This window comes from Numenius arquata, chromosome Z, assembly GCF_964106895.1.
Source record: "Numenius arquata chromosome Z, bNumArq3.hap1.1, whole genome shotgun sequence".
Classification (NCBI taxonomy): domain Eukaryota; kingdom Metazoa; phylum Chordata; class Aves; order Charadriiformes; family Scolopacidae; genus Numenius; species Numenius arquata.
The window spans coordinates 14187811-14201527 of NC_133616.1; the positions used below are offsets into that span (position 1 = coordinate 14187811).

A 13717-nucleotide genomic window follows, 5' to 3' on the forward strand; every position below is an offset into this window, starting at 1 on the left:
TACCACTTGGCTTTGTATTAACTTCATAAGTAGATTAGACTATCTTTTGGTATGAATGTAAAATGGACCTGAGGAATGTACCCCCAGCATTATCCTTATTGGCACAGTATAGTAGCTGTAAGTAAACAGGTACTATATAATTAATTGTTATACATTAAATTATTCAATACATCAGCTCTAGCAAATAGTTAAGCTTTTATTGATATCAGCAGATATTACAACTAAATAGGCACCAAAGACGTATGAAAAAAGTTACTTTATATACACAGAGAAAACTGAAGACAAATTTCATACCATTTTGTATCAGCAAGCAAAGCACTCATAAGCACCATGTTTTGATTTTATGATACAATAGAAGTACATACTATCATCTTTAAATTTTTATATCCAGTTCCTGTATTATGATTTTGGAAAAGATCAAAGTATACAGATATTTTAAAACTCATTTTTGTGGAAGCAGTACCCATAATACTCAGATTTTCTACCTTTAATTTTATTTCTCTCTCTCATATTTTTAATTTTTGGTGCATATTTCAATAACACCTTTTAGGACTGCAAAAAATTTCAGCAGTAATTAAAAGCTAGTCAAGTTTAATATTCAACTGCAAGTTTACTATCTTTCTGTTAACTGAACACATACCACCATCGATGATTCTAGTATCTTCAGAGAATGAAGGACGAGCATCGAGGTCTGAATTGGCAGCCATTTCAAAATCTTCTATTATTTTCACTAGCTATAAACCAAAAAACTAAGTAACAATATATTCTTCAAAGTATTTCTGAGACTTACACCGCAGATAACTCATTCAATGTTTGCTTTAAATATGATTTTTTCCTCAGAATCTTATAAACATTTTAATGGAGTATCCTTACTCAAAACAAAGAAAACAGTTCATGAATCAAAGTAGCTCAAATAAATTAATTTCATCTAAAGAGTTCAATCTTCTGGACTCCTACTCTGAGAAAAATACATATGAACTGTATTATTCTTGTGAGCAGTTTTACTCCTATTGATCACATTATCCATATTTTAAAAATAGCTGGAGTTTTCCAATATACGTTAATACCTTACCTAAAAATACAGAAATATTTTTCCATATTCTACGTAAGTCTGGATTTTCCTGAAGTTTAAAACTAGAAAGTGAAAACTAAAACTGACTAGCCCAGATTAAGACATTTTCCTGAACATTATCCTTACAAAAAACAGGCCTCAAAACTGATTTTTAATACATAAAATAGTTATAAAAGGAATGACCAACTGGTGTGCACTGAAATAAGGGCAAGAAAGAAAATTGGTTTATCTTAGGGATTTGGCTAGATAAAATAAAACCCAAATGCAGTGAAATGCTGAAACAAAGAAAGGATATGTAAAGATATTTTTTTCACTACAGACTTTAAAAATCTGGCTAGATCGTCACCTTGATGAAGAATATAAGTGATTAATCATCCTTCTTAGTGTAATAACTGTGTGTAGGTGACACAATGAGGTCCCTAAATTTCTGTGAGCACATGGAAGGACCGGGAATGGACACTAGTAGTTTGAATGATTATACAAAAAGTAGATGCTGTGGAACTACACAGGGCTATAGAATTAATTCTGTGTTAAGCCAGGTCTACAGGAACTGGAAATAGACTTAGTTTTCTTGATGTGCAAAGAAAGAAAATTTTTTTTTTACCACCTAAGTAAAATGAGAACATAATAGCTCATTCTTAGATTAGACACTCCCAGTTTGCTCTAAGCTACTAAAAAAGTCAAAGTAATGTGAAGAAATAATTGCCAGCATTCCTCATTTCACATACATCTAAAGTCAGCAACACCTTGAGTTTTAGGCAAATGACACTAGGTATAGTATTAAGAGGTCAGTCTGTTGAAAAATTTTCGCTTTTAACCATTCTCTCTGTCATGACCTATAAAATAGTAATTCCTGAACTATATAGAAGATCATCTGAATGCACTATGTCCAAAATGCTTTTATTTTATTTCTATATTTTGATTTGTAAAGACATGAAAAAAGACGTTGGGGGTTGGACTAGATGATCTCCAACCCCTTATCATTCTGTGATTATAATGTAAATATTTTATGAAAATAAATAGGAACAGCTTCCAGAAATAGTCACATAATATTCTGTAGAGGCATAAATGCAGAAATCTTTGCCAAAAAGTTTTGCTCAGCCTCAACTTTTGTGCTGTTCCATTTTCCCAGTTACAGAGAAATTAAATTCTTTCACAGGGAACATCCAGTGTACATTCACTAAGAACATCACCATTCTGACCAGCATTTGGTCCATTGTAAGCAACCATGTCAACCAATAGAGGAAGCACTAAATGAGAAAGAACTGCATATTATTATGCTTGATCTCTCTCAATATACATTAAGCCGATTTGAAAATACATCATTCCAAAACATGTTTTGTTTGTAATTGATCTAAGTTAGAAAATTGTTTCAGACACAGTTAGCAGTCAGAACTCACCAGCTTGGTATTTCTGAAATCCTCCTCCATATTTTCTGTTATGTTCTGTAGTGCTTGTAATTGCATATCCATTTCCTGCTGCTTTGTGGAAAAGTATTCTTTGTCAATTACTCTGGATGGAAGCCCTGAAGAAGGGAAACTGCTGTCATCTTCATGTACTATGTTCCAAGTTACATTGTCTCTAGCAGAATCTGACTTCTTATCTTCCTTTTGCACTTGGCTTGATAAATTTTTCAGATGATTGTCTTGAAATAAAAAAAAAAAAAAAAAAAAAAAGAGTGCACCAACATCGCTGAATAAACTGCAAACATTTCAGTACCACAAGTAATTAGGGATAGCTGTGCTATACCTCATAGTATGTTTTAGGATGCAGGAATTGTCACAAAAGAAGTAAAATGTATAAATGTTTTGATGTATAAGTCTAAAAAAGCAGGAGGTGAGCTGGGGAAAGGCTGCAGATTTTCTGTGAGAGATGAGAGTATTATAACATAGGCGTATAGCTTCTTTTTCCTGATTTAAAAACAAAATGGTTTACCTTTCTTCTGAAGCGCCTCGGGTGGAATTGCATTAGTAACTGAAGCTGCCATGTGGTGAAGTTTTGCAGTAGATGGAATTTCAAACTTCTCATTTTGCTCTGCAGTAGCTATCTCTTCTTCAGACTCGGGTATCATGGGCAAATTGTTAAGGATGTCACTGTCTTCAATGTCAATCACACTGATATATTCACGTTCACTCTAAACAAGAACAAGATTATTAAGAACTATAAAGTACATGTTTTGCATACATTGTTTACAATATGTTGTCAACCATTTACTGTGTTTACCGCTTACCACATTGAGTTGAAAGGCCTTTTGTTTTGGAGACAAAATAACTGCAATCTTCCCTATGATATTATACAACTGACTCATCCAGATATAAATAACCCAAATTCATGAGGTAAGACAAACGGTGTATTTAAAATTTATTATAACTATATGTACATTGGACCACTAACCAAATCAGGTGCATCTGACAGACAGGATGGCAAGGATCTCTCATTCACTTCAGTGGGGAATTTCGAGTTTAAATACACATCTGGAGGTAGTATCTCAGGGGCAATAGATGATTCTATGAGAAAAGAATAATAGTCAATATTATATTTACAGTAAAAACCTAGAAACTTCAGACAAACTGTTTGTAAATAGGCCTGCATTCTCTAAATAAGAAAAGCTTTGATTAGCACTTCTTTTAAAAAACAAAGATAGACAATGTAGCTTAAGAGGTATCTTTAACAATAAATTGCTGAATTATTCTTCATTTTGGTGATACTCGAAAGATTAAAATCAAACCAACATGCTGCAATCTAAATTGCTATAAATTTCCAATTCCCTCCTGAAGGGGTTAAAAAAATAAAAATCTGTATCTTTAGTTGATCTAAATAAATTATACTACTTGGCTAGAAAGATCTCTAATAAACTATCTGCAAAGAAATCACGTGATGTAGAAAAATATTTTTCCAAATGGAACAACACTGTTACATTTTAAAAGAAAGGAAAAATTACAATGCCCACTTGGTACCATAGGGAAAATACTTAGGTACTGAATTCTACGTAGTACAATTTATCAAGGATTTATAAAATGGGTGGAGAAAACCCAAACCAAAATAAGTCTTCTTTAGCCAAAATCAAAGTTACCTTCTATTTTTTGTTCTACAAACTGACACAAAGGATGACTGATTTGGAATAAAATTCCTGCTTGAGAGCGGAACATTATTAATTGGCATGTAGCTATGACACAACTTAGTAGATGCATGGAACAATGATATAATTAGCTGAGCTACTATAGCTCAATTTCATGTGGAGCTGTCATGTCTCTTAATATCCCACTGGTCAATCCATTTGGCCTACATAACACCAACTCCCCAAGATTAAGTGCCACTAAAATCAAGGTAAAATCCACAAATGTACCTCCTCATACAGGAATACAGAAGCATAGGTACATTGCACCATGAAAAATTCCAGCCAAACTTTTCATAAACAGTATTATAATTATTTTACATTTGGTTTCAAGAAGGTGGGTAAGTTAGCAACTTCTTATCTATGTCCTGCATTTAGCTACCTCATGTACAGAACCCATGTTAAAGTTGTAATATTTTTATAGACTTCCCAAACAACAAATGAAGTAGAGAAAGACTGAAGCCACACCTGACACAGGAACAGACATAACTGACTCATTTTTTCGAACTTCAGAAACCTCATTTCCAGCACTGATTCCAACATCCTGATATGATTTGAGCTCTTGATAGGAAAAAAAACAAAACCAAAATAGATTAATTTAAGGAAAGTTAAGACACTGATGGCACTATCTGAATGTACATTTCTGATTTCCCTGCTCACAATCAAAGCAAAGCTTGGGGGGAAGACACAGGAAAACAATTTCACTCACATGTGAAACATTGTCTAAAATGCCTTTAGATAAAGTCAAGCTAAGTTAAAAGGAGCTTTCAGAAAAAGTCAGAGAACTGACTTACAGAAAGCATATGGAGACTCTTACAAGACCCTGTTTTTCTCTTTAAAAACTTACTCCATTTTGGAAACTGACCAAATATCACAATTAACAAGAAGCAACATCAAAAATTGTTGCTGTAGATCACACAGGTAGCACTTACCTGGCTGAGTATTTGTACTTGCATCTTGAGTTTCTGCTGTTTTTTTTCCTGCAGAAGCCATGTAATATAGATCTGCTGAAGTAGCAATTGCTTCCCCCATTGCATCTAAAATGCAGTAATACACAATAAGTGTCTACAAATGATACAAGAATTAGAAACCTCTGAAAGCAATGATATTAACTTAAAACTAAGGGCTCCAACAGATTTTTCTTTGCATTTCTGACATACAATTTTAACCTTTCTCTAAGCATACTTCAGGAATGATTTCAATAAAACTTTTAGTACCTGCCTTATGTGAATATGCATCCGTATGGAAACTTACAATGTTACACTGAAGTGAAATCAAGGCTGAAGTTTGTACATGTAATTTTTAAATGAAATATTATAATACGCTATACAACAATAATTTGTTTCATATTTGAAAAGGGGCAAAATATTTATGACATGTATAGCTTTATTTCTTTACTGATGCTTCTACAGAGATTTGCAAACCAGTATTTCTCTAAGAATCCATTTCAGACAATGGATTGCATTTTGACCTCTGAAAGGACTAAATATTGTACTGAATTAATATTGGAAAGGAGCAAATCTTTCTATACATATGGTCTTCATTTTGTAAGCTAGAAATATTGTAAACATTCAGTTTCTTTTAAAAGACCCTTCAATTTTGTGTAATTAGAATATGCAGGCAAATAAAATTGGAATAGTACCTTTTAAAAAAAAATAAACTGATTTAGAATTTGAAAGCATTGTTTACAGCATTCTTCTGATGAATCACGTGAACAGAAATCATTGTGAACCAGTTACTGGAATTCACTCAATAGACTGTTGTTATTATTGTGTGAAGTCCATTGTTTATAAACATATATACGTGATTGTCACTTATTTTTAAGAAAACTTAAAATACTTCTATTTACAGATAAATGATACGAGATCTTAAATTTGCCTGCATGTCTCTGCACACCAACCCCCTAAGAACTGACTACCCCAAAACCAGACTGAATATCTGTTGTACATCCTGAAAGGTTTTTCTGTTTTTCTGGTGAAAGATCCCATAAGCCATTATATGCTGTACTGCCCACAGACTACACAATTGGGTTTTAACATCTTGATGACTATAGAGTTTTCCTTTGAAATCCAACAAACTTCTATTCCTTGTTTTATTTTATTTAAGCACTCAAAGCATTAAAAAGACTTGTACTTGCCCACTGAAATGAAAAAACCATCCTGAAGGTAAGGTGTAGATTTTGCTTGTTGATCCTAATATTAAGAGAAAAAGAATTATCATAAAAATTAGTTCCAATGCCAATTAAAGGCTTTTTTGATGCTGCTAACTTTCCAATATACCTCATTTGAGTAATAATTTGGGAAAAAAAAAAAATAAATCATTGTAACATACTTTTCTTAACCCCTTTTTTAGTTCTTCTGATCCATTCCAACTCAGTGGAATTACTGGCTATGTAACATTCTTTCCCATATGTACATTGCAGAGATCTGCAGTAACATTCTTCTTTGAGAATACGCTATCTGTACCATATCATAATTAACATCTATGTATTATTATCTGTATTACATCTAACATCTCCCAGGTCTGGTGAGGCTGTCCAGCTGCTGTCCTGGACAGGGAAGTCTCAAAGAAGGTATGCTATGGGTTAGAAATAGAGCCTGCTGCTCTGCGTAGTGATCTAACTTTAAATCTGGTAGTATTCTACCTTGGAATCTGGTACTTGCAAGGATAACCCGCAAATAAGTTAAAAGATATCAAAAAGGCCCAGAGAAACAAACAGTAGAAGCCTATAAATCAAAACCCAGCTTGACAAAGACTTTTATCAGTTTCTTGGCTGAGACAGAACTGAGACCTCATGCTCCTGATCCTCACTCTTGTATTGTCATCATCTGGCCTCACGTGAAAAGAGTACTGCCTGGGTCATTTGTCCTAGCATTACCATCAGGCCAAATACTTTTTTTCCCCAAGAAATTAGTGTTTGTGTATATATTTACTTTAAATGTACATACAGACAAATATCTCATCAAAACAGACAAGCTCATGTCCCAGGAAAAAACAAGAGCAACCTTAGAATACTTTATAAAAATAGATCTCTTCTTTACAGGAAATGCAAGCATATGAATGAAAGATGCATGCTGTTTCTAGGCTGCAGCCTGGAACAGATTTACATGATTGTTTTGGTTTACAATTTCCTGCTTCCTTCTTTCCTGTTAATACTTGAATGGAAAAAGGCAAAGGAAAAAACATATTTCTATACCTCCGTCTGTGATTCAGCAACCATTACAGTATCGCTAATACTGATGATTGAGTCGTCTGGGCAGAATGACACACTTAGTTTCTTCTTTTCCTCCTTCTCTTTCATTTGTTGCTTATCACGCCTCTTTTGTCTGTCAACATATTAATTACAAATAATAAATAAGAACTGCACTGAAATAATGAAAGTACCTATCATTGTTTTCTATGAAATATTACTATTAAGAAATATACACTGAAATAAAGGTGGAAAAGACAAACACAACTGTCACATACTAGAAAACTACATAAAATTGTTGTAGGAACTCATAAAATTACTTAACAATCACACCAAAATCTGTTAATTATCTAATAAGCTATTTATATCAAACATTATAAACTGCATAGCATTCCAAATCTGTATTTTGTGTATAATAATCATCACTAGACAAAATGCCTGTAATGAATCTATAAGAAATACTCCAGCAAGAAACAAACCTCCGAAATTGTTGACATTTCTTCATTAACTATTTTACTTAAAGTTGTGACTTTTCTTTACTATAAGTAGATTGTAAAACAACACTTGTAGCTTCAAGCATTTCAGCTGCCAATATAAAAACAGGAATTCTAAACTCCAGGTACAGTTACTTATGTATCAATAATTTTTCACCTTAAGAGTGAACAAGTCTGTGTTTCCAACTGCTGGAGTTAAAAGCATCATAATCAGAAGCAAATGTTCTGTTCTAGATGCAATGACATCATTAACTCTTCCATGGAAAACACAGATCTGTGAAACATCAGGAATCTGTTGACATTATATGACAACTGAACAAAGACATGCATGCAGCTTAAGCAATTTGTTTTAATTGTTTGTGCAATCAATTAACAAAGGATATATCAAATTTCAAAAGTAATGAATAACATACATATTAAAACAAGATAAAATATCCCTTCAGCAGGAATTTTGCTAATCACTGTATGGATTCAGAAACAGAGCCTGTATCTTGAATTATATCGAAAGAGCTTCCTTCTTGAATATTACTACTAACAGTGATGATATGCGGTGCAGACAGTAGCCTATTAAGGTTCCTTGTGTAAGCAGCAAAGCATTTCATATATATAGCAAACAGCCAGGTGACAACAAGACTTTAAACCACAGACACTGATATGAAAAACATTTCCTCTTGAATCTTCTTATCAGCTTGGTAACAGCAACAACACCTTCATTCCCTAAGGCTATACTTCTGCTGTGTCTTTACTAATAATTGTTATTTTATTCTCCTCCAAGAGAAATACATCCAATGCCACTTTGAAACTGCTGTTAAAACTCCCACTAATTTCAGAGCTAGAAGGTACAGGTTACCAGTAGATGTTTCAAAATGAAGACCCACTTGAAAAGTTTGACTTGCCTTTTTCTATTATTCTGCACATTTCTTAGTTCAAATGGCTCAACATCAGTTTTTAGTAACTGGATAGGTTCGGTTTGGTCTTGTCCAAAGGAAGTACCGGGCATAGTATGATGCTTTTGGCGTTGCTCAAATGCAATGAGATGTTGAAGTGGAATGAGTTTTGGTATCTGGAAGTGTTCAGAGAGAGAAGCAAAAAGGAAACAATGATACAGGAAACACAGAGGGGAACCCCAGTCAGACTGGATTAAAAGAGAATGTCCAGTTTGGACCTCAGTTACACAAACACAACTCCTGTAGCAATTTGTAAATAAAGTGAAAACGTAATATTAACAGTGTCAGACCAGAATCTCAGCTCCTGTGTAGGTGTAAACTATTTTCCGAAAGTAAACTAAAAGATATGATTTTTCTCTGTGTAATGTATCTCACTAATATTTGCATTGCTAACGTATGTAGCTGAGGATGAAAGCAGGAAACGTGCAATGTAGACAAGGACTGAAGAAGCACCTTTCAAGGAAAAACATTTCCATTCTTTTCAACTGGAATGTACAAGCATATGTGAGTCAATCTGAACAACATTTTTCAAAACATCAAGTTCTCAACATCCAGAAGATAGTATTTTCCTACCAAGCATTTCAGCATTCCATTTCTGCCCTTACAAAAGAGGACTTCTTACTGCATTCTTTGTATTTCTGTAAATAATTCTATTTAAATTTCTGTAAAGAACAGAACTATTTTTCACCATATAAATATTATCCAGTATTTTAGACTAAATTCTTTACATTCATTACAAATGGGCTGAATGTTGATGAACTATGGAATGTGGAATCAATCTAACATAATTAAAAACATTTTCAAGCTTGCATCCTGCCTCACATTGAGATGCCAATAAGAAGGTACCTTAGTTCCATATCCCTTCCAGTAGCTATGCTCAACACTACTAAACTCTATAGTCTGGAAACATTAACTTATTTTTGATGAATAAGAAACCATGAAACTGAAAAAACCACTACAACTTAGAAAAAATACATTATTAAAATCCGGTACCTTCTTTTTTTGAGGTAAATTAGCATGGAGTAGTGGTATTCCCGTGGGCTGTAGTGTTTCTCTACAGTCAGTCTCCTCTGTTGCAGGTTTAACAGGTATTAAAGTAGTAGTGATTGGCTGCCTTACAACTGGTGGAAGTCTAGATACTGAGTCAAGTTGCAAGTGCAATAGCGGAATACCAGCGAGGTTCTGCGTGATCAGTGTTTTGTCCATATTCCCATTTGCGGAGAACTGCTGCTGAGGTGAAACTTCTTGCTGTCCTTCATACAGATCTAGATTCAGGTGCTTGGGAGGTCCCTTATGCACTGTTTCTGCCCATCGTTTCTCTTCCTCGTGCATTTGCCTTGGGATCTCAGGATCATATCTACTCATGTTCAAGGCTTCTTTTGACTTACTCTTTCTTTGTGTGTATGAAGACTGGTGGTTACATAAGGAATCTGATGGACTCCAAGCTACTCGTGGTACTGGCGGTGGTCTAGCAAAAGCTGATGACATTTTTATTGGATGTAATAATGATGGTTTGAAATGATAACTTGATTCAAGCTTAAGTAAAGGAAATCCATTTGAGTAATTCAGGTTTTTTTCAACAGGGATAAACTTCGGTGTTTTCTGGATGTCTGAAGAAGGAGCTAGGAGATGAAGAGGTTCAGTAGGTGGTGAAGAATGCAAATCTTGAGACTGTGGCATAAATCCTGTTTCCTTGCTGTGGCTTTCTAATAGGCTTAAAGAAACATTCACATCCAGATGATTCTAAATCAGAAATGCAAACAAAAGCATTTACAAGTACCTTGAAATAGCACCCATGCATTAATATGCACAAAAATGGTCTAAATCTTTTCTGCCTACAGCAATCACTACAAAAACATTTCCTAATTTAACAGCACAGACAACATATCAGACATTCTCTAAGCAATCCTGCTTCAGCAGGGGACTTGGACTAGATGATCTATATGGTCCCTTCCAACTCTAAAAAAAAATTCAGTGAAATTCAGTGACATACAGAACAGTCTTCATAATGACACTTCGATATACCTACTTTTATGTGGTCATTGTTGCTTTCAACTCTTGAACTATTCCTTGGCTGAATATCAGAGCTTTTTTGACCACCTTTTCCATTATCTTCTTGAGTGGGCAGCTGTGTTTTCAGAGAGCCATCGCCTCCAGCAGTGTGTGCAGGCTGGCTTCCTTCCATGTGAAAAGATTGATGCTGTTGCAAAATTTGTTGCAGATTTGGCAGGCTGGCAAAGGATGACTGCACTATTTGCATTAAACTCATGAAGTTGATTTGCTGTAGCTGGATACACACACACAAAGTTAACATTGTAAACAACTGTAACAGGAATCTTAACAAAAATTCTGTACCTAGGCTATGTTATAATTGTTCATTATCCTGTTAATATAGGTGACAAAATAAACAACATCCCGAAGTTTCAATAATGATTCATCTGTATGATTGTTTATTATACTGAACTTTCATTTAAGATACATACAGGTTATGCTAAAGCAAGACAAAATCCTTCACTTTTTTGGTGCAGCTTGAGTAAATGTAAGGTCACATAAAACTGCCTCAAGGTACTAAAAAAGTTAAATTGTACTATAGCTGCAAAGTTATTACAGCTTCAGAATTTTTCCTAATCTATACTATTAGACCACACTGATTTACATGAACTAAAACAGTCAAACTTTTATTATTGTATTGCTCATTTTCTTGACACAAAAGCAAGAGTTTTAAGTCTAAAATAAGTTTTAGTTTATGTGGAACTGGTAATCTCTCAAAAACAACCACACAGAGTACCTTTAAAGCAGTAATTATCTCCATTGTTTTCAATAGTACAGTTTGTAGTGTAAATACTACTGTCAATGAGATGCTCTCACCTGAACTAACTTAAACATTTCATCTTGGAGCATCTGCCTGACAGTTTCTGATGTGTTTAGTTTCTCCTCTATAGGGACTTCTTCCTTGACTTCTTGTTTCTTTGCACAAATGAAAGCATCGGAGGCAACACTTGACATAGTTGACACAATGGTCTGAGAAGGCTGACCGTCACTTAAAGAAATCTCTTTATTACTTAAAAAGAAAAAGAACAAAACTATGAAAAACATTCATAGTTCAGAATGACTATATCAGGTTTTCTTAGACCAATCCAGAAAATTTTAAAGATATCATAATTTTTCTAAAGCATAATTAATTCATAGGAAAAAGTTAATAATTAACACTGCACAGTCTTTATTGAAGAGTATGTATGACATCTTTTTCCTAAGAAACTGAATGTTAAAACAGTAGTAAAGACACAAGTTCTATCTGATTTTTTAGTCACAAGGGTATCTGAAATGTTATCTTCGCTAGAGATACAGGCAAAACCCAACAATTTGACAGAAACAGGGCCTGGTAAGTCATAAAACCAAACAGCTGATGGAAAGTGGAGGTGGTCATTATTAGCTGAAATAGAGAGATGTGAGATTCACTGTCACTTGAATAATTAAAGGTGACTTTATATATTTGGAATTAAAAATCAACAAGATTTCAGATCCAAAACCAATTAAAATTAAAATAACATTTACGAGATGAAATTTACAATATATTGAATTTTCTGAAAGAGGCAATTAGATCTTTTAGTAGGTAAAGACCATTAAGTAGACAAAGTCCTTAAATGAAGAAGAGAGGGTTAGGATTTACATTAAGTTATAAAGAAACTGAAGGACTTTGGCTACGTCAACACAAATTGACCCAAAGACAGTTCTCTATTTAAGAAAAACGCTGACATGCTACAGGTACAGGTAAACTTTGGAGGATTTTTCACAACTGAACAGGACGGTCCCCAAGTATGTGAAGAAATAGAAGCATAAAGCAGTGGCTAATGAGTAATACTGAAAAGGTTTTGGATATGACATGGGCGTGAAGGGGCACAAGAAATATTTTGGAAGACAATTAGAATGTGTAAGCATGGCCTGAAACCCAAAAAGTTTGAAAGAAGTTTTTTCTTTAAAAAGCTGGCATGAAAAACTCAAGAAGGAAATTAGACTAGAGACACGTGAAAATGGAATCCAAAGGGACACATAGTTCAGATCCTGCTCTAAACTGAAAAAACTCAGAGGACTGTTCTCAAAGTAAAACCCTGAGACTGACCCCTGACCCCTTTTGCAATTCCAACATCTTCCTGTTTATAGAAACATTATGTATATATTTATATCTATCTAGCAGTTGCTGTAGGACATACACATTTTAATATTTTTACAGAAATGTTAATATAAGTTTATAATGTTATTGTCTACTTGTTTTATGTAACAATATATATTTTGTAGTAATATTGCATAATTATAATGATTCTGTCTGGAACTAGAAAACAAAAGTACCACTTCTCTTTAAATCTTGTAGCTCTGAATTAACACGTTTGATTCATGTGATATTCTGGACAATACACAAGAGTATATGATCCTCAAGGATTACAGTACAAAAAGGTTTCACGAAAGGCTACTTAGTACTACAGTTTGCAGGTACAATGTACTATACTTGCAGAAGAGTTTGTAATGAAATCTACACATCATGTTACTCCAGACTGGAAGTTTAATAGATATAGTCCATTTTCTATTATATAAACCATTACAGGTTTATCTTACCTGGGAACTTCTGCATCTTGTTCTGAAGAGAACGACTGAGAAATATTGCTAGCAACAACCTCAGTCATGCTATAAAGAAAGAAAAAAATAGGTATTGTACAATAATTTGTTACACTGTTTATTTTCATTTTAGATACATTTATATGCATATATGTGTGTATGTGTGTATATATAGACGTATCTAAAACCTCCTGAAAAAGTATTTTAATTAGTATGAGATAAAATACCTAAAAGCCACCTGATCAGAGCCATACTGATCTGCATTGCTACAACTACTGCATTACACTG

General features: G+C 33.9%; 1 protein-coding gene across 1 annotated transcript in view; it reads right to left on the minus strand.

The window, feature by feature from the left end:
- The window catches only part of CPLANE1 (ciliogenesis and planar polarity effector complex subunit 1), a 60692-nt gene that overhangs the window by 11899 nt on the left and 35076 nt on the right, over nucleotides 1-13717 (minus strand). Inside the window, exons 30-42 of the mRNA XM_074165834.1 lie at nucleotides 13430-13498; nucleotides 11687-11879; nucleotides 10848-11105; nucleotides 9812-10561; nucleotides 8768-8934; nucleotides 7384-7513; nucleotides 6325-6379; nucleotides 5120-5224; nucleotides 4656-4748; nucleotides 3467-3579; nucleotides 3008-3206; nucleotides 2473-2717; nucleotides 641-734 (exon numbers count right to left, since the gene is read on the minus strand). Coding sequence (XP_074021935.1) covers nucleotides 641-734; nucleotides 2473-2717; nucleotides 3008-3206; nucleotides 3467-3579; nucleotides 4656-4748; nucleotides 5120-5224; nucleotides 6325-6379; nucleotides 7384-7513; nucleotides 8768-8934; nucleotides 9812-10561; nucleotides 10848-11105; nucleotides 11687-11879; nucleotides 13430-13498 — 2471 coding nt within the window. The remainder of the gene's footprint in view (nucleotides 1-640; nucleotides 735-2472; nucleotides 2718-3007; nucleotides 3207-3466; nucleotides 3580-4655; nucleotides 4749-5119; nucleotides 5225-6324; nucleotides 6380-7383; nucleotides 7514-8767; nucleotides 8935-9811; nucleotides 10562-10847; nucleotides 11106-11686; nucleotides 11880-13429; nucleotides 13499-13717) is intronic.